Raw genomic sequence first — 18,131 nt, 5'->3', positions numbered from 1 at the left:
GGGGGTGTGGCCTGGAAGGAGGGGAGGGGCCGCTGGGAAGAGGCGGGGCCACCAGGATGGGGAAGAGGCAGTCGGAAGGATGGGCAGAGTCCTGGGTGGGTGAAGGGGGCGGGGCCAGATGGGGCGGGGCCAAGGCGAGTGGGTGGGGCTACGGTATATGAGGGGGTAAAGGGGAGGGGCACTGAGGGCAGAGCTATGGTGGTGGGCGGAGCTTAGGGAATGAAAGGATGCCCCTGGGGGCGGGGCATAATCAGTGTGAGGCGGAGCCTGTGCCAGGCAGAGGGGCGTGGCCAGTGTGGTGGGCGTGGCCGGGGGCGGGAGCCGCCTACCTTGCAGAAGGTGATCTTGCAGTGGTAGGAGGCGTCGCGGGTGTTGCGGATGAGCACCTCGCCGTAGTGCTCGATCCAGCGCGGGCCGCTGAGGATGTTGTGGATGCAGGTGGTCACCTTGTTCCACTCGAAGTGGTCGCCGGACCTGGGCGGCAGCCGGGGCACCGTGGGCACGGGGACGGCCGTGGGGACACGGGGACGGGGGCACGGGGACGGCCGCTCACCTGGGCAGCCGGACGTTCACCGTGCCCATGGGGACGATCTCCAGGGATTTGCCCCAGAACTTGTTCTTCCACTTCATGTCTGGAGGACGGGAGGAGGTGAGACCGCCACGGCCCCTGCCCGCGTCCCCGCTCCGCGTCCCCCGCCCAGCGTCGCTCACCTTGCCAGAAGATGAAGTTGTCAGACTCGGCGTGGCAGGCAGAGATGGGCGGGTGGTGGCACACCTGGAGAGGGACAAGGCAGTGCCGGGGTCCCATGGCCACCACRGTCCCAGGGCCACTGCGGTCACGCGGCGTCCCCGTCCCCATCCCTGTCCCCGCACCTGCTCGCTGATGAAGCGGAAGCCGCGGTCGGGCCGCACGCACTCGTAGGTCTCGCCCAGCACCGGGTTGAAGGGTTTGCTGCCCGCCCGGTAGTAGGTGGAGGCGTAGGCGGACACGGCGAAGGCCGCCACGTAGACCTGGCCGTGGGGAGACCCCCGTCACCCCGTGTGGGGCGAAACACCTCGCTCCTCCCACTGAGGGGTGTGGCATGAAATGACCCCTCCCTTTTGGGGGTGTGGCATCCCTGGCTCCTCCCATTGGGGGGTGTGACATCCCTGACTCCACCCATTGGGTGCAGAGCATTCATTGACCTCTTCTGCTGGGGGTGGGTCCCCCTTGGCCCCTCCCACAGGGGGTGTGGCATTATAGACCCCACCCATTGAAGGGGTGTGGCACCCCAGGCCCCTCCCCCCTGGGGCGGGGCACCCCAGGCCCCTCCCCCGGGGCCCTACCAGGCGCTGGCAGGGGTCGGGGCAGCGGCTGGCGCGGTCGAGCAGCGCGCTGTACTCGAGCTCCTCGCAGAGGCGCTGCAGCGTGTTGAGGGGCTCGTTGAGCTGCACCGGCATCGACACCTTGGACAGGTCCTTGCCGATGTTGTTGCGCAGGATGTTCCAGAGGCTGACGTCGCCCGCGTGCACGTGGGGCGCCGGCAGGCAGCTCCGGCGCGGGGCCCCCGGCCCCAGCAGCTGCAGGGGCGGCAGCTCCGGCTGCTCCCCTGCTCCTGCCGGACACGAGGCAGCGGGTCGGGGCCCCGGCTCTGGGATGCCCCAACCGCCATGCACCGCTCCCAGCCCCCCCCCCTTCCYGGTACCTCTCTGGAAGCAGGAGGCTCCCGCAGCCTCGGCCGCCTCCTCGGAGATGCTGTTGGTGGCCTCGCTGACGCACGACTCGTCATCCGAGGCCTGGGGGACGGCGGCACAGAGGGGCCCGTTGGCAACGGCGGGGCGGGAGACAGCACGGGGGGGGCAAGGAGGGGGCGCGGGGCCGTGCTGGGGGGCAGGCTGGGGGTTAGCCCCCACGGGGGCCTGCAGGAGGGTCTGCTACCAAGCAAGGGTCACCTTGCAAGGGAGGGCAAGCAGGGGCCCAGGCGTCCGGGCCGGGGCGCCCAGCGCGGGTAGGACGGAGGAGCAGGGGTCTATACGGAGCAGGGGGCCGGGGGGGGACGGACAGCGGAGGGAGCAGGGATGGCGAGAGAGGGCAGGGGCAGCACCCACGGCCCCCACCCGCTGGGCTCAGAGACACGGGAGCCCCCGAGCCCCCTGCAGCGGGGGGCTGTGGGAGTCCAGGGGGGACACAGGGTCCGGGGGGGACATGGGGACTGGGGGGGACGGTGGCTCCCAGGCCAGCTAACAGAGAGGGGGATGGGAAGAGAGAGAGAACGGAGAGATGAACCGATAGAAACAGCAGCAGCCCCAGCAAGGGGGGGGGGAGTGGGCACCATGGGGAGGGGCTCTGTGCAGCACCGCCCCCTGGATTTAGCCCCACCCCCTGGATTTAGCCCCACCCCCTGGCTTTAGCCCCACCCCCCACCTCGTTCTCGGAGGAGCTGGCGGAGAGGAAGACCTCGCAGGCGTCGAAGAACTCGGTGTGCGAGTCGGCCAGCGAGACGATGCTGCGGTTGGAGAGCTGCTGCTCGCGGCCCTTGGCCGGCAGCGCGTCCGGCTGCGGGGACACGGACACGCGTCATCCCCGGGGACCGTGGACCTGTGTCCCCCCCTCRCCCCCGCCCCGGCCCCCCCTGACCTCGTCGGGGTGCAGCGAGGCGAAGGAGTCCAGGGTGGTATCGGAGGAGACGGAGAGGGAGTGGAAGCGGYGCAGGCCATCCCGGGGCTCCAGGCTCGGCAGAGCAGCCTGCAGAGACAGGGAGAGGCTGGGATAAATTGGGGGGCAGAGATCCCCTCCRCCCCCAGCATGTCCCCCCAGCTGGGGGGGACCCAGGAGAAAACCCACTGCCGGCTGCTCAACCCAGCTGTTAGCTCAGCATCAGGCTGAGACCGTGCCAACTCACTTCACCCACCGGCAACTCAACAGCACCACCCCGGGCTCTAGGAAACCTGGGCCCCAGCTCTGCGCCCCAGCGCCTCACCCCGGCGTTCCTGGCGCCGCCCGGGCACGGAGCGGCACGCTGGAGGTCCAGCGCCCGCCGCATCTCCTCCAGGCGGGCCCTCTCGGCCGTGAGCGCGGCCACCACGCTGCTGAGCGAGCCGTGCACTGCGGGGAGAGGCGGGCGGGAGGTCGGGCTTGGCCGGCGCGGCACCCCGGCCCCGGCGGGCGCCCCCGGCTCGGCTCGGCCCGGCCTGCACATCCCACCTTTCTGGGCCAGGATCCAGAAGCTCCTCTGCAGCTGGCTGTACTCGGGCGGGAGGCTGAAGGGCAGCTGGCTCTGACACGGCTCCAGGTAGCGCGAGAGGTTGGGCACCGAGCCGTGCAGGCGGCCCACCTGGGAGGGGACCCCGGGGGGGTGAGCGCGGCCCCCAGGGGCTCCCCCGCCCCGGCCCACGGGGGCTGGCTAAAGCCACGGGTCCCCTTCCCGCACGGAGCGCCCGCCTCACCCTGCCGATGGTGTCATCCTTGGCGAAGCTCTGGGTGCACCAGATCCTGGTGGTCCGCTTCCCCTTTTTGGGCCTCTCCGTGGCGGCCGAAGGCTGCGAGGAAGAAGAGGGGGTTGGAGCCGTCCATCCCACGCCGGGAAGAGGGCYGGGCTGCCGGCTGCGTGGCCGCGCTCACCTGGCTGTTGGAGATGAGGGGGGCCGAGGGGATGCGGTGCAGGGACTCCAGGCTCTGCAACATGTCGTTCAGCTCCTGCAGCTTCGCCTGGCACTCGGACAGCTCTGGGAGCGGAGACGGAGCGGAGGCAGCGTCAGGGAGCAGGGAGAGGGTGTCCCCGGACCCGCGCGCCCCGGCCCGCCCCGCTCACCTGCCGAGCAGCGCTCCAGCCCCTCGCTGTCCTTCAGCCACGCGTTCACCTTGTCCCGGGAGCTGGCGAGGGTGGAGAGGGCAGGGGCGCTGCCGGAGGGCAGGATCCGGGTCCAGGAGCCCTGGAGGAGAGGGGCTGCTGTTGCGGCTGCTGTCGGAAACGCCGCTCACGGACGCTGTGTCCCACCCGGGGGGACGGGGACCTCGAGCTGACACTGACCTGCGCGGCGGCGGGGGTTCGCCCCGCGGGACCCCCCCTGGGGCCGGCGAGGGGGTCGGGCCTCTCGCCCTGGTGATGGGAGCAGAGGCTGCTCACCCAGCTGCTGAAGAGCTCCGGCGACTTGATCTGCGGCAAAGAGGGAAAATTGGGGGAGGAATGATCCAGCTGCCCCATCCGACTGCTGGCCCCAGTCCCGGCTCCAGGCTCCGAGCCGGCATCCCGAGCAGGTACCTTGAGGTGGTAGATGTTCTCCTCCGTGTCCAGGTCTACCCGCTGCGCCTTCTTGTTGACGGACATGACGGACTGACGGACGTCGATGGAGCCGTGCAGTTTGCCCTTGAGGACCTGGGGGAGCCCGGAGAGCCCGTCTGACAGGGCAGGGGGACGGGAAGGACATCCTCGTGGCGGAGATGGGGTCCCCCTGCCCTGAGCCCCACGGGGAGGCTGGACGGGCGCCCCGGTCCCATACTCACGTCCTGGCGCGTCGTGGCGTACTTCAGGATGCCCTTTTCCAGCACAAAGTACCTCTGGGGGCAGAGAGGGCAGATCATTAGAGGGAGACCGAAATTGGTCCCCACGCACCATCTAAGCACCCAAATAGCCCAGGGCACGGTGCCCACGGACAACTTGTGCCGGGAGCTTTGGCTGGTTGCCCCGTGCCCGTCCCCGGATGCCCACCAGCCCTGTTACCTTGTGCCAGCCCTTCAGAGGCCATTTCCTCTTCTTGAGCAGGTATCCCTCGTGCCGCTCCGGCTCCTGGCCGGGGCTGCCCCGGGCACGCGGGTCGTCCACCAGCTCCCAGCTCTCCGAGCCCTGCTGGAAGGGGTGTCAGCACGGGGTGGCCCTTGGCCCTGGAGGCAGCGCGCTACCGGAGGGGTCCTCCACCCTTACTAAGGTGGGGTGAAGCCCCCTGGGGCCCCACGGCACCCCACGCCAGCTTGGATGCAGGGGACAACGTGGGCAATGCCCAGAGACCCTCCCGGAGCACCGGGATCCTGCCGTGCCCCCCCAGCCCGGAGCCCCCCCGACCTGCTGCACGCTGCTGTGCTTGGAAGACACGGTGCTGTTGGAGCGCGACGGGGCCCTTTTCGGAGAAGCCGGGTCCTTCTCGTGGCTGCCCATGGCCGGCGAGAGAAGGGGATCGGGGGGTCTGCAGGGCCGGGACGCGGGTGCTCGCCTGGTGTGTCAGAGCTGGGCCGTCACGGCCCGGGCGGCAGGACCCGCTGCGAGGAGGGGACGTCACGTCAGCGGGCCGCTGGGCCCCCTGCAGCGAGCTCGCCTGTTTGCACAAAGCGCTTTTTCCTGCTCTGACCAGAGATCTGGGCACCAGCGTCTGAGCGGTGCCTCACCTGGCCCCGTGCCTCAGTTTCCCCTCCTGGAAAGGTTGAGAGATCCTCCTGCCTCCCCAGGGCACATGCACGTGGCTCCGACACCAGGAGCCAGAAGTTTCTCCCTGAGGTGGAGACTTGGACCCACCCAGCGTTATCTCGCCTTTGCTATCTGGCCCTTGCCCGCCTGGCGGTGCTGGAGACGCGGGTTCAGAGTTCAGCCTCCGCCACGCCGCAGCTCCGCTCCCGCCATCCCATGGACTGGGTGCCATGGGGCAGCCCCACGGCGGGCACAGCCCTGGCCCTGCCACCCGGCCAGTGCAGCACGGCTGGGGTCCGTACGCCTGGCTCAGTCCCGGTCCGTCCCGTCACCCTGGTCGGGGAGCAAAGACGTGCCCACGCGCAAGGGGGCACCCGGCGTCCGGTGCCATGCAGGGGTCCCGACTAGCCCTGCATGGGGGAGTTTGCACAGGACTTTTACCCCAGCCACGGTGGAGGTCGCATCCCCCAGCAAAACCTTGCTGGGCTGGGGTGAAATCATCGTGTGTCCTGCCCCAAAACCCAGGCCCAGCAATGCTCCTGTCTCCCACACAGGCTCCTTCAGCCATGGCGTGACCCACGGCCGGTCAGAGAGCCGGGCAGGATTCCCTCTCCCCGTCACGCTCATCCCTTCCGCCTGGTACCTCCGTACCTGGCAGCTCTGCACACCCACTCAGCTGTCACAGCCCCGCTGCTAAATATACCCCAGCTGTGAAGAGCTGCTTCCTTTTATTTCTTCCCCTGTCTTGGCGTGGAGGGGTCTGCTTGAAGTGCAGCGATGGGATGCACAAGCGCTCCACACCTAGCTGCTCCCCCCCAGTGCGGCTGCCTCCGGGAGAGGGCATTTCCTTATGGCCCGTTTGCTCCTCCCATTAACCGAAGGGGGAAACTGAGGCACGGGGAAGCTTTTCCCCTGCTCCTGAGCCCCTCTTCAGCATTGCCTCTCGGGGCTGCATGGAAAAACCAGGTGTCCTGGCCACTTGTCCTCTGTTGTAGCTACCAGTCCAAGCATAACCTTGCTGGGTCGGCGGCCAAGCCACAGAACAAATAAAAATGACACCACACATCTCTTCCTGGAGATGGGAATAATTACAGCCCGAGGGCTCTGCTCTCCGAGGTGGGGAGACCCTGCTGGAACCAGACCGGATTTCTCCCCGCACCGTTATAGAGAAGAACCAGGGGGGTCTCCCATCCCAGCCTGGATCCCCCCTGAACCTGCTTAGCTTGGCAGGGAGCACGGAGCCCCACCGCAGCCCTGGGGGGTGCCGGGGGCAGAGGGGCAGGGCTGACCCCTGCAAGGGGGCGGCTTGGGGCCGGTGCCTGGGGTTGGGGGGGGGGGATCCGCCGGCTGAGCCGCCCCCTGTCCCCACGCAGCCCCCCATCACGGGGGCGCAGCCTCCACCTGCCCCGGGCAGGGCACAGCGCCGCGCTCCCACCACCGCGCACCCCGCATGGGGCAAATCCAGCCCGGCGCCCCCCCAGGCACCGCCATCCCCCCCCCTCCGCGCCCCCGCATGGGGCGAAGCGCAGCCCGGCCGCCCCGTCTGCCCCATGCCGGCGTCCATCCCCCCCCCTCCGCCGGGGCAGGGGGCAGGCGGGGCCGGATCCGGCTGCCGCGGGCGGCGGGAGAGGAGAAGCCCTTGCAAAGGGGCGCGGGGCTGGAGGACCCCCCCGTGCCCGGTGCCCGGTGCYCGGCCCTCACCTGTGCGGGCGGCGGGCGGCGCGCCGGGACCGGTCGCATCCTGCCCGGCGGCTGCAGGAACCGGAACACGGAAGGAGGCGGAGGCGCCGGGCCGGAGCCGCTCGGCTCTGCCCCCTGCACCGTGGAGGACCGGAGCCGGCAGCGCCCGGTGCCGCGGGGACACCGGGACCCCCCGCGCCGGCGAGGGGCTCCCGGCCGCGGCCCCGCCGCGCACCCGGCGCCGCCGGTACCTGGGACAGCTCCAGCCCGCGGCGGAGCCCCCGGCGGCGGGACGGGACCCTCCGCCGGGGCCTCGGGGCTTTGCTCTGCACGGAGGGGGGGGGATCCGCAAACCACCCCCGGGTGAAGCCCTCCGGGCGCCCCCAAAGCTCGGCCCGCGGCGGCGAAGGGGGCCGGCGCCCGTCCCACGGCACTGAACAAGCTTGTGCCCACCTGCCCCAGGGGAGAAACGCTGCACCGGCGCTTGCTGCTCCAGGGAGGCCCCGCGCAGGCCGCCGGGCACCGCGCGGCAGCTCCCGGCCCCCGGGGAGGCTCATTCCCCGCCAGGCGTTTGCACACAGCAGCCCTGAGCAACGGGGGTTTGGCCCAGGGACCAGCCCCAGGGCAGGGGACGTGGCCCGGGCCGTCCCTTAAAACGTCCTTCCTCTCTTCTGCTTTGCCTTTCCGCACCRGAGATTTTGGGCACCAGAAACAGCCGCTTGGCCCCAGAGCTCTGTTATGCCAAGCCTGCACCAGTCCCCTCCTCCAGGTGGTCCAGCCCCGAGGAAAAGGCCTGCTGGAAAAGCAAACTTCTGAAATAGCCCTCTGCTTGGAGCCCGGCGCACAGCGTCAGGGCCCAAGACCTCCCTTGGGTCTGGGCAAGCTCCTTCACCCCCTGCAACATTTCTGAGAGCAGAGCTCGCTGGCAAGCCCAGGCCTGGTAGCCCACGGGGGATGGATGTGAGCTACCATCACACAGGGATCGCAGGGCGCACGCTGCAGTCTCCAGCGGTCACTGATGCTCAGAGCTCTGCTTTAGGCCTCTGGGATTTCTCCCTCCCGCCCCGGATCCCAGCACTGAGGGCAGTGGTAGGACACCACCCATGTGGAAGTTGTCCTGACTCAGCAGCTCTGTCCCTCCACCACAGGTGAGCTAGAAACCCCTGCAGCAGGACCCCCCCCCCCAGCCTCTCCCAGAGATGGCAACACAGGGCAGGAAGAGCCCCCCTCCCCTCCCAGCCCTCCAGCGTTAAGGTAAGTCCAGCCTTCAGGACYGCTTGTTAACACCAAAATGGTTCACTTTAATGGAAGAGAGACAGCTCCCACAGAGACACAGCTCCATCAGCACCGACCCTCTCTCCCGGCTCCCGGGGAGCGTCACGGCACACCTCCTCCTTGATGCCGGGGCACAGCGGCTCCCCAGCTCCCGGCTGGGACCGCTCGGAGCATTTCTGTGCATAYAGGCTGGATGTCTTTCACACCAGTAGCAGCCACAGGCTCTTTCCATGCTCTGCCTACTCCAGCCGATTCCTGGGACTCTCCAATACAAGCACCACGCTCCCTCCCTCCCTCCAACCGTGTCCCCACACCAGAGCACAGCACCCAAAACACACCAGGTCACTCCCTCGCACCAGCAGTGCGGGTAGCGGGAAGCAGAGGGAAGGGCTGCGCAAATGGGGCTCCCCAGASAGGCTGGTGGCATCACAGTGCCACACTATCGTCCTTGGTCCCACTCTTGGATGTGACACAGGACCAGACCTCCAATTCCCAACYGCCCAGCTGCAGCCCGGTGAAGGAGCAGACTCCTGGCCCCCATGTGTGCGGGACCCGATTGGGGAGCCAGCGTCAGTGGGCTTCAGAGCTCTGGGAAGGCTCCGGCTTCGCTGGGCTCCCTCCCGGGCTCCCAGGCGTCGCCTCAGCCCCAGCCTGCAGCTGTCTGATGTACTCATCCAGCAGGGCCGCGAGGCGCACGGAGCCACGCTGAAGCAGGGAGCACGTCTGGGAGGGCAGGAGGGCCAGGGCACCCACTGTCTGCCCTTGGGAAGCCTCCAGGGAAGGCAGTTTGGCAAAGTTCTCCACCCCTTTCTTGCTCAGGATGGTGTCGTCGATGCAGGCGCCTGGAAAAGAGGAGCAGACTCCGCTGAGGATGAGCGACTGCCTAAGAGGCACCAAAGCTGGAGGCATTTCGCCTTTCGCAGGTGCATCAAGAAAGGCTTGATAGTGTCAAAGCTCCAGGCACTTAAATCTCACTAGACGCTTGCCACAGCGGGACCAGGGGAACAGACACCAACCCGTGAGCAAGACACCCGATCCTCCACTGCCTTCTGCCACAAGTCAGCTGCAGCCCTCCGATTCATCCCCCCGCCCCCATTTCAGTCCAAACCTTCGCAGCAGGGACCGTCTCCCACTGCCCCCAACCAGCGCACCAGCGGCGCGACCTCGGCGCTGCTGACGGAGGCGGGGAACAGGAGGCGGCTCTCACCCAGGAGGTTGATCTGCGGCACACCCTTCAAGACCCGCAGCATCTCTTTCGCCTTGGCTTCTGGGCTCACTAGCACGATATTGCTTCCCACAAAGAGAGGGAGGAGATTCTTGTACTTGGATTGGGACAGCACAGGTCTGACGATCTGAGGGGAGAAAGCTCTCAGAAGGCGGAGGGGAAGCAAACAGGCTCATTTTCACCCTGCAGGCATCACGCAGGGTCACACTGCAGCACAACGTGCCCAGCCGCACCGCAGCTCTGCCCGTACCTCGTTCAGGAAGAACTTGACCTCGATGTTGTGCTTCCGGAGGTAGTGTCTCGTGAGCAGCATGTCTTCGTTGGACATGGGGTTGTACTGACACACCACAATCATCCTGTTGTCCCGGAACGCCTCCACTACCTGCCGCCGTAACAGCCTGACGTAGCCGTCATCCTGAAGGGAGCAAGCAGCAAGGCCAGGGTTTGACTGCCAGGATCACGAGTGAGAGTGCCTGGTCTCTCCAGCCTGATCAGCTACAGGGGCAGAGAAGAGCCAAAGGCCTCCCCCCACTCCAACCCTGCAGTCGGATCCTCTGCTCCGGTGACAGGGGATACCGCCATGGAAGCGACTCACCTGATCTGCTCCTGGTTGCAAGCCCTGGGGCCTCTCATAGCCACCCACAACATGACAGAGAAGGGCCGTAAGTACCCAGGAAAGCTCTTGTGCAGGTTGTCAGCCAGGTTAATTACCTTAGCAGGGCTGTGCCAGCCAAGGTATGTACAGCCCCCAGTCAGGGGCTGCAAACCCAGCATCAGCGACCCCCAGAGCCCAGCCAACACAGGGCCTGCGAAGCTACTAGACCTCCATGAACAGACAGGCCTACAGCTGCACAACCACAACAGCCCCACGTRAGAGAATTACCTCCTCGACCACTTCCTTCTTGGTGGGCAGGCACCGCTCTGGGATGCGCGGCTTCGGGGCCAGGTACTCGGTGATGGCCATCAGCTTCTGGCGCTGGAAGTGCATGGCCTTCCAGTGGCGAGTGACCGCCTTGGAGCCGTGGCGGACGAGCTGCAGGGCGGGCAGCCAGCCTGCGGAGAGAAGACACAGGGGCGGGGGTCAGGGCCGGCATCCCGGCCTCAGGCCCCCCGGTGGGGACCGGAGAAGAGCCGGGAGAGGCGGGGACTGGCTGAGGGGAGGCCGGGCCCGGGGCGGGGGCAGCGGCCCAAGGAGAGGCTGGTATGGAACCGGGGGAGCGGAGCCAGGCCCAGACTCCCCTCCTCGCCCCCGGGCCTGGACCTGGACCACTACCGGCGGCTACGGGACTGCCCGAGCGCCGCGGAGCGGACAGGCCCGGGGGAGCTCCCGGACGGCGGCGCCCGCCCCGGGGAAGGCGCCCCTCACCCCGCCGCCACAGCCCGCCGCCACTCAGCGCCGCCATCTTCGCCGCGGAAGCGGACRCAAAGCATTGTGGGGAGGAGGAAGACCCGCCCCGGGGTGCGCATGCGCGGAGGAGGGGGAGCCGAGGGGCCCGGCGGCGGCTTGGCCCCGCCCCCGCGCCCCGGCTGTCGCCGGCAGGGGGCGCGCGGCCCCGCTCCGCCCCGCCCCTTCCGGTGCTGCCGGTCTCCTAGCAACGGGCACGCCTGCGGCCTTGTCCCCCGGCCCCGGCCCTGACCCCCCCCTCAGCCCGGGGGTCCCGGTGCCCCCCAGCCCCGGGGGTCCCTTCTCCGGTGTCCCCCAGCCCGGGGACCCAGCCCCAATCCCCCCCAGCCCGGGGGTCCTAGCCTGATCCCCCCTTCTGCCCGGGAGTCCCGTCTCCCCCCCAGTCCACCCCCCCGTACCCCCCCAGCGGGGGTCCCAGCCCCAATCCACCCCCCAGCCTGGAGGTCGCAGCCCCCCAGCTCTGCCCTCCTGTTCCCGCCCCGGTTGCCCCAGCGCCCCTGCCCCTGGCGTCGGGCAGGGGGGCCACCCCCAAGGACCCAAGGAGGGGGGACAGGGATCCAGCTCCTCCCCCCCCCATGGCTGGGCTGGGGGAGACCCTGCTGGGGGGTGAGTGAGCCATTGCGGGGCCTGGGGGGTCGTGGGGCTCGGGGCTGTGGTGGGACCGTTGGGTTTGGACCCTGCTGGGCCCGGCCCCGGCTCTCCAGGCTGAACAGGGACTCTGGGTTTCTTGCAGGCCTGGAGCAGACACCTCTGGGGGTGACCCTCACCGACACCCTCGTCGCCAGCAGGAACCTGCCCCGGCCGGCGGAGACCCAGAGCCCCGAGAGCCGGTGAGGATCTGCCCAGGGATGTGGGACTGGCTGTGGCCGCACAGGCGGCAGGGGGAGGCTTCCAGGCGCTAAGAGCTCTCCCAGGAGTGACTCTCTGCCTAGATCTAAGGAGCTGATGGCCCTCTTGACTGTCCGCTTGGATCGGGAGAACATCTGTGCTATCGGGAGGCTCCAGAGCCTGCAGGAGGTTCGCAGCCTCTACCTGCAGCAGGTAAGGCACTACAGCAGGCTCGGGGTGGCAGGGAGAAGTGCTGGTCCTGCAGGTAAACGCTGCCTGAGTGAGAGTACAAAGAAATCTCCCAGGTCTGCTCCAGTGTTTTTGCCTCCCCACATGGCCAGATGCTTTGCAGAGGGGCTGGCAGCACCGTTCCCTTTCCCAGGGCCTGAGGACACTTTGCTCTGGGTGAACACAGAAGAGGGAGAGAGCTGGGAGTGAGGAAAAGCGCATTTAACTCTAATCCCTGTGTTTTGAGGCAGTTACTGTGTCATCATTACCAATTCCATCAGCAAAATTACCCAGGCTGAAAACACCAGCTCCCTTCCTACGATGGTGCCGCTGATGTAATTCGAGTCTGGCTTCAGCCCCCAGCCGAGCTGGGCCAGCGGTTCCTCCCCACCCTGGCTGGACACTGCTGCCCTCAGGGTCTGTCTCTACCAAACCAGAGGACAGCAGTTCTGAAAATAAAGGGGGGATATTTAGTGGTTTTTAAACCCACACGGGGAGCTTTAGGGTCTTTCTGTACTCTGTTGGGCTCCCCAAGCAGTAGCAAGCCCTGCACCCTCTCTGCAGAGCTCCCTTGGTGGTGGTGGGGGTGTCATGTTGCCCAAGTGTGCTTGGAGTGACCTGGGGCTGTTCTTGAAGTCTGTCTTTTCGCGCACTAGAGAATTGTGTTGTTCTTTTCAGAACAGAATCGAGAAGATTGAAAACCTGAGCTGCTTTCCCCACCTGCGGTACGTGCGGCTCCTGCTCCTGCCCCTGCAGAGGCTTCCCATGGCTCTCCCTGGCCCTGGCTCATGGTCGGAGGCGAGCGGGGCTCCCTCCTTCCTTTGCTGGAGCTGGGCGTTCGAGTTACATGACGTCTTCCCAGCAGTTTGTTTTTAAGACCTTGCCATCCGCTTTTGGCCCTGCACACACGACTTCTCCCTCTAACACTATTTCCTCCCCGGCCACATGGGCTCAAAGACAGACCGATCCCATCTCATCCCATCTGGAAACAAGAGGCCCTTGCGGGTGTGAGAGGAGGTCCTTGGCGATCAGCCCCTGCAAGCACGGTGCCGCGCTGCGCCGGACCCTGGGGGCTGCGGCGCTCCCTGCCTGCGTTGCTTGCTCATTCACTGACGCAGCCTCCGCCTCTCCCCTCTCTGTGCTCTGCAGGTTCCTCTCTCTGGCTGGAAACCGCATCCGCAAAGTGGAAAACCTGCGGCCCCTGCAACACCTGCACTTCCTGGATCTGTCCCAGAACCAGATAGAGAGGCTGGACGCAGGTAGGGAAGCAGGAACAGATGCAGACGTGGCCTGGGTCTGCCCAAGAGAGGTTACCCTGGTATCAGAGGCCCTGGCAGAGCCTTGGTCCATGACTGGGGTCTGCCAGGGCCTCTGGTACTTTGGTAACAGACGCTCCAGCAGAGCCGTCCTCTGTCCAGGGAGGTATGTGAGCGTCCTGCCAGAGGAGCCCTGTTTGAGCAATTGCTTTCGCTAGCAAACTCCAGGTATCTGCTTCCACCTTGTGTCCTGCTTCGGCAGAACATTTAAGTGCCTCATATCAGCCCCAGGCATTTCAGCCTGAGTGCTGCAGAGGGGTTTGCTCGCAGCAAAGCTGCTCCAGCCCTGACAACCCCGTGTTCGTCTCAGGAGCCACATCCTGCCCTTGCAAGGCAGAGAGGAGACAGATGGGTTCACGCTGCCTCAGCCTTTCAGCCAGCTTCTCCCATGGGTGATTTTTGCCGGGGGGGGAAGGGACAGAGGGATAATATCCCACTCTCCTCTTCTGTAGCGTTGCTAATGCAGCATCAAGCCCTCTGCTTGAAGAAGGAGATGAGGAAGGAAACAGTGAGGGCCTGGGAAAATCCTCTGTTCTCACCGTCAGACTGTGGAATACACGTTCCCTCCCTGCCTGCCTCAGTTTCCCCAGCTGTGAAACGAGAGGCTCCTTCCCACGGCAGGGCTATTGCCTCAGGAATGCGTGTGAAGAGCTCCAGGAGAGAGCAGAGCGCAGGGGTTTGCTGCACTTGCAGCTTAATGGAGCAGGTGGGGCTTAGGCCCTTTCTCAGCACCTTTCTTCCTTCCCTTTGATCTGTGCAGACGAGCTGCCCCGGAGCCTCCGTCTCCTCGACTTAACAGGAAACGAATGCACCCACCAAGACGGATACAGGTGGGTCGCAGGCACCTCCGGTGGCGAGCAGAGGGGGAGAGCAAGCCCCCAAGGCATGCAGGCAGCTCAGCAAGGTTACACCCATCGCCTCTCCACAGTATCAAATGCAGTCTGAGTCCCTCACCCAAACCCCCAAAATCTCAGCCCAGACCTCTGCTCTCAGGGCGTGTGGGGTGCTGCCCTGTGCCCGGAGAGAGCTGCACTGAGCGGTGCCGCAGGGACACGGTGTCGCCCCACCTGCTCTGAGACCCGAGGCGATGCCGGGGGGCAGGGGAACATTCGCCGTTTGTTCGGTGCCTGCAGAGAGCTGGTGCTGGGAGCCCTGCCCCGACTCCTGCAGCTGGACGCCCAGCCTGTCCCTGGCTGCCCAGGCCCTGCCCCAGACGAGGAGGAGGAGGAGGAGGAAGGAAGTTCTTCCAGCAGTGAGGACGAAGAGGACGAGTCCCTCTGTGAGCCGAGCGGCCCTTTCACTGCAGGCAAAGGTGCCCAGACTGAAACAGGACATGTTTGACACTGGGGCTCGCGTGGCCATGCCAGGCTCCCCTGCTCGAGAGGGACTCGCTGTAACTCTTCTCTCTCTCCCTCCATCCCTGGCAGATTTCTTCATGGATCTGCACCGGGAGCTGGCCAGGCGCTCGCAAAGGAGGCAGAGGGAGGCACTGGACGAACACGAAACCCGTCTGGAGGAGCTGGAGGAGCGTTGGGGCCTGCTGCTGCCTCCCCCACCGCTTGGCTCAGCGGACGCAGAGACCTGCCTAGCCCCGAGCCCAGGAGCGGAAGGAGCAGCTTTTACCACAGCCCCAGGCCCCGGGCGGCCCCAGCCCTGTCCCCAAGCGAAGCCGGGGACGCAGCAGTCACCAGTGCCGGGAGCTGGCAGCCAGCACGCCTGCCCGCAGCCAGAGCGAGTTCCCAGCGGGAGCCAGGGCTGGATCAAGGCCCTGCAAGGGGAGACTCGTGCCACAGCCCAGCCCAGGGAAGCGAAGAAATAGGCAACACCCCAAATCCCCCACCAGCACAGCACCGCATGCAGGTGGAATTAAAGCCCCTTTATTCCTACATCAGTCTGTTTGTCTGTCTGTCTGCCACGGATTCGTACCCAGCCTCTGCAGCCAGCCTGCAGCCAGCAGCTGGGGCCCTCTACAGCCGGGCTGGGAAGGGGAGGACAGCATGGGACAGCCCTGGGAAAAGACAGGCCAGGCAGGGAGAGGCCACCACATGCTCCTCCACGTGGCGGGTCCCTCTCCTTCCCCCTGCACCTGCGTTCGAGGGTCACAGCCACCCCTGAAAGTGCTGATTCCTACGGGACAAGTAACGGGGCTGGGACTCCATGTCCCTGGGCAGGGCTGGGAGACGCCGGCTGAACCGCTTCCGTGCCGTTCAGTGGCCAGCATGGGGCAGCAGATGTGCAGCGGGAGGCGAGGAACGGGGACATGGCAGAGGGAGGAACATTTTCTCGTCTCCATACAACATTCCCAGCTGAAAGACAGAAGGAATAAGGAAGGATGGGAGTGATTCCCCAGAGGCTGAGCCGGGGCCCAGCTTCGGCCCTTTCTCCCCTCCCGACCCACCTGTACGGAGTTTATTTGTAAAACTTCATCTCTGTGTCCACGCAGTCGAAGAAGAGCTCGGCAAGCTCCTCGGGGCTCGGAGCCACGGTCCCCGCCAGCAGCGCGTTCACCGCCTCCAGGCCCTGCCTCTCCAGGTCCCGCAGCGTTTGCTGGAGCTTCTCGCCCTGCTCCTGGCAGGATCAGCGAGAGAGAAGAACTGAGACCTGGCGTCTTCAGGACATTCAGCTGCCTCCCAAATCAGAGGGATAGCGTGAGGGCCAGAGCCCCGAACGGCCGCCTGCGGGGCGGTGGCGGCTGGGAAAGGGCTCGGCGGGGGGAGCGGGGTCTCCGGTACCGGGTCTCTCTCCATCAGCTCCAGCGCCGCCTGATGCCGGCGGTAGAGCTCGTGCCGCCGATCGACTCTGCTCTGGAACCGCGGGATCTTCTTGGCGGGGTCATCGGCAAAGCTGGGAGATCTCACCTGGGGCGCGGGCTTGAGGCCGGCCGCGAAGACGAAGGGTTTGAACACGGATCTGCGGAGAGAAGCAGAGACCATCGGGACCCCAGCACCTACCAGCGCGAGGACGGATCCTGCTCCCCAATGATGCTCAACCCGGGGCATGGCTCTGCCTCATCCCCACCTCCCCGTCGTGCCGGGAGCGGCGCTGTGTCCCGCGGGATGGGCATGTCCCCGGCGTCCTCACCTGGAGGGGTCGGGGGTGGCCGTGAAGAAGTGGACGCAGGGCAAGGCAGGGTCCTGGGGCAGCACGGACACCATGCTGCCCGCCGTGCGGAAGCCCTCCGAGTCCACGCAGATCCCGCTGGCCTTGTCCCGGAGGATGGCCATGAAGGTCTCCGCCGTGACACGGCCTGGCAGGCAAGGTGGAGAGCCACCGTCACCGCCGGGCCGGGTTCCCGGGAGCTCGACCCCAACCTCGGCAGCGCCAATCTCCTCCCGCACGAAGCGTCGCGGGAGCAGGGAGACCCCGGGGCCGTCCACGTGCCCACCTGCGTGTTGCCGCAGCAGCTCCTGGCCGGCGCGGTAGCGGGCCTTGGCGGCCTCCATGCGGACGGGTTGCTGCGCCAGGGAGAAGACCTCGGCGAAGCTGAACTCCCCGGCCCCGCTCCACCAGCCCTGGCTCCGGGCGCGCTGCCGCAGCCCCGCGTGCTCAGCCGTGATGTCCGTGCCGATGCTGAGCTGGTTGGAGATGTTGCGGCTCCCCTCTGGAACGGACAGAGCGCATCGAGCTCGGGGAAATCCCTGCCGGAGGGATCGGCTGGYGGATGGGCGACGTGAGCCAGGCTGAGACCCAGCACGCTCGACGCGCAGCCCCGCCGAGCAGCATCGTGACGGAGCCAGGCGTGGCGCCGGGAGGAGAGTGGCGCCGCGCGCTCCCGAGCCCGTCCGGCTCCGCGGGACTTTTCCCCCAGTACGACCAGCGCCCGCTCACCTCCGACGCGCTGGGCTGCCCAGTAGGGGCCGGCCGTCTCCAGCACCCAGGCCTCGGCGCGGTCGGCCAGCAGGAAGGTGTTGTGGTAGGCGAACGGCGCCGGCTCCTCCTTGCAGCTGCCGCCCTGGCCGTGCCGCTCCAGCAGAGCCGCGATCACCTCCACGGCCTCGCGCGCCGAGCTGCCCCGCTCCAGAGCCAGCCTGGCACGGAGACACGGCACCCGGTCGGCCGCGGGGCGCCGCGCGGGCTGCCGCGCCGTCCCCGCCGCCCTCACCTCACCTCACCTCACCAGGTCCATGCCCAGCAGCGCCTCTTCCTCGCCGACGGGCTCGCGGGTCCACACGCCTTCGTTGCCCACGCAGACGCCGTGCTCGTTGGCGCCCATCTCGGCGCCCCACAGCCAGGCCGGGCGGCTCAGCACCACGGCGTGCGTCCGCTCCGCCTGCTCGATCTCTATGTACGTGCACTGGGGAGGGGGCGGACGCGGGGCTGAGACCTGGCGCGCTCGGCGCACCGTCCCCAGGGAACAACCYGGACCGGGACGAGCTGCGTCCGCGTCTCCGTGCCCGGCGTGTCGCCTCACCTGGACTTTCTCCCCGGGGCCGTGGAGGGCGGCGGGGACGTACACGACCTCCTGCACCTCGTCCCGCGGCCGGTCGGCGTTCTTGCCGAAGACCACGGCCGGCGCCGCGGTGGCCGGCGGCAGGGCCACGAAGCAGTCGCAGGACGAGGGCGCGGGCGCCGCCATCCTAAAGCGGGTGGGAAAGGAGGGGGGGGTCCCGCTCGGGAACCCCTCGTCCCCGTGTCCCGACCCCCGAAGGGCGCCTGGAGCCCCGGGAGCTCGGCCGCGATGGGGGAAAGTCCGTGTGTCCGTCCGCCCCCCCCCGCCCGGGGCAGCTGGGTCGGGTCGGGCTGCGATTTGGGCAGAGGGGACGGCGGGGACCCGGAGGGGGGGGGGGGCGGACACG

At 67.3% G+C, this 18,131-nt stretch overlaps 4 protein-coding genes across 6 annotated transcripts; 1 reads left to right on the top strand and 3 right to left on the bottom strand.

The window, feature by feature from the left end:
* Positions 1 to 143: 143 nt before the first annotated feature.
* Positions 144 to 7,123, bottom strand: OSBPL7 (oxysterol binding protein like 7). Of its 2 annotated transcripts, none has more exons than XM_026071858.1 (19): positions 7,080 to 7,123; positions 5,040 to 5,233; positions 4,701 to 4,826; positions 4,484 to 4,537; positions 4,242 to 4,355; positions 4,011 to 4,136; positions 3,792 to 3,912; positions 3,602 to 3,705; positions 3,427 to 3,519; positions 3,185 to 3,314; positions 2,961 to 3,085; positions 2,618 to 2,725; positions 2,405 to 2,536; positions 1,686 to 1,776; positions 1,327 to 1,595; positions 874 to 1,011; positions 712 to 775; positions 554 to 632; positions 144 to 474 (listed from the first exon to the last, which is right to left on the bottom strand). In XM_026071858.1, the coding sequence occupies exons 2-19, from the start codon at positions 5,130 to 5,132 to the stop codon at positions 213 to 215; spliced, it is 2,229 nt and encodes a 742-aa protein (XP_025927643.1). In that variant the 5' UTR covers positions 5,133 to 5,233; positions 7,080 to 7,123; the 3' UTR covers positions 144 to 212. The 2 variants fall into 2 exon arrangements, with proteins under 2 accessions (XP_025927643.1, XP_025927644.1); XM_026071859.1 differs by having other exon boundaries at positions 4,701 to 4,823.
* A 1,210-nt stretch (positions 7,124 to 8,333) lies between these two features.
* On the bottom strand, positions 8,334 to 10,976 carry MRPL10 (mitochondrial ribosomal protein L10). The gene is made up of 5 exons (XM_026071886.1): positions 10,925 to 10,976; positions 10,442 to 10,611; positions 9,809 to 9,973; positions 9,541 to 9,685; positions 8,334 to 9,175 (listed from the first exon to the last, which is right to left on the bottom strand). Exons 1-5 carry the CDS (start codon positions 10,959 to 10,961, stop codon positions 8,904 to 8,906), a joined length of 789 nt encoding a protein of 262 aa, XP_025927671.1. The 5' UTR covers positions 10,962 to 10,976; the 3' UTR covers positions 8,334 to 8,903.
* Positions 10,977 to 11,412: 436 nt separating this feature from the next.
* Positions 11,413 to 15,221, top strand: LRRC46 (leucine rich repeat containing 46). Its single transcript, XM_026071885.1, has 8 exons — positions 11,413 to 11,569; positions 11,697 to 11,793; positions 11,896 to 12,004; positions 12,698 to 12,744; positions 13,169 to 13,278; positions 14,096 to 14,165; positions 14,469 to 14,647; positions 14,763 to 15,221. The coding sequence occupies exons 1-8, from the start codon at positions 11,539 to 11,541 to the stop codon at positions 15,152 to 15,154; spliced, it is 1,035 nt and encodes a 344-aa protein (XP_025927670.1). The 5' UTR covers positions 11,413 to 11,538; the 3' UTR covers positions 15,155 to 15,221.
* Positions 15,197 to 18,106, bottom strand: SCRN2 (secernin 2). 2 transcript variants are annotated; one of them, XM_026071882.1, is made up of 8 exons: positions 17,747 to 18,106; positions 17,448 to 17,629; positions 17,164 to 17,363; positions 16,721 to 16,936; positions 16,417 to 16,582; positions 16,068 to 16,245; positions 15,734 to 15,903; positions 15,197 to 15,641 (listed from the first exon to the last, which is right to left on the bottom strand). In XM_026071882.1, exons 1-7 carry the CDS (start codon positions 17,909 to 17,911, stop codon positions 15,745 to 15,747), a joined length of 1,266 nt encoding a protein of 421 aa, XP_025927667.1. In that variant the 5' UTR covers positions 17,912 to 18,106; the 3' UTR covers positions 15,197 to 15,641; positions 15,734 to 15,744. The 2 variants fall into 2 exon arrangements, with proteins under 2 accessions (XP_025927667.1, XP_025927669.1); XM_026071884.1 differs by lacking the exon at positions 16,721 to 16,936.
* Positions 18,107 to 18,131: the final 25 nt, after the last annotated feature.

This window comes from Apteryx rowi, unplaced genomic scaffold (assembly GCF_003343035.1).
Source record: "Apteryx rowi isolate R43461 unplaced genomic scaffold, aptRow1 scaffold_331, whole genome shotgun sequence".
Classification (NCBI taxonomy): domain Eukaryota; kingdom Metazoa; phylum Chordata; class Aves; order Apterygiformes; family Apterygidae; genus Apteryx; species Apteryx rowi.
The sequence above is the reverse complement of the archived record's forward strand: the minus strand, read 5'-3'. Positions and strand labels throughout refer to the sequence as shown.

Excerpts from the sequence above, each read along its gene's own strand:
- MRPL10 (XM_026071886.1), bottom strand. The coding sequence starts at position 10,961 with ATGGCGGCGCTGAGTGGCGGCGGGCTGTGGCGGCGGG. Across the intron at positions 9,686-9,808 it reads TCAAGTTCTTCCTGAACGAG|ATCGTCAGACCTGTGCTGTC; the intron begins GTACGGGCAGAG and ends TTCTCCCCTCAG. Across the intron at positions 9,176-9,540 it reads GCCGCAGATCAACCTCCTGG|GCGCCTGCATCGACGACACC; the intron begins GTGAGAGCCGCC and ends CCTCTTTTCCAG.
- LRRC46 (XM_026071885.1), top strand. The coding sequence starts at position 11,539 with ATGGCTGGGCTGGGGGAGACCCTGCTGGGGG. Across the intron at positions 11,570-11,696 it reads GGGGGAGACCCTGCTGGGGG|GCCTGGAGCAGACACCTCTG; the intron begins GTGAGTGAGCCA and ends GGTTTCTTGCAG. Across the intron at positions 14,648-14,762 it reads CCCTTTCACTGCAGGCAAAG|ATTTCTTCATGGATCTGCAC; the intron begins GTGCCCAGACTG and ends CATCCCTGGCAG.
- SCRN2 (XM_026071882.1), bottom strand. The coding sequence starts at position 17,911 with ATGGCGGCGCCCGCGCCCTCGTCCTGCGACTGCTTCGTGGCCCTGCCG. Across the intron at positions 17,364-17,447 it reads CTGGGCATGGACCTGGTGAG|GCTGGCTCTGGAGCGGGGCA; the intron begins GTGAGGTGAGGT and ends TCTCCGTGCCAG. Across the intron at positions 16,246-16,416 it reads GCCACCCCCGACCCCTCCAG|ATCCGTGTTCAAACCCTTCG; the intron begins GTGAGGACGCCG and ends TTCTCTCCGCAG.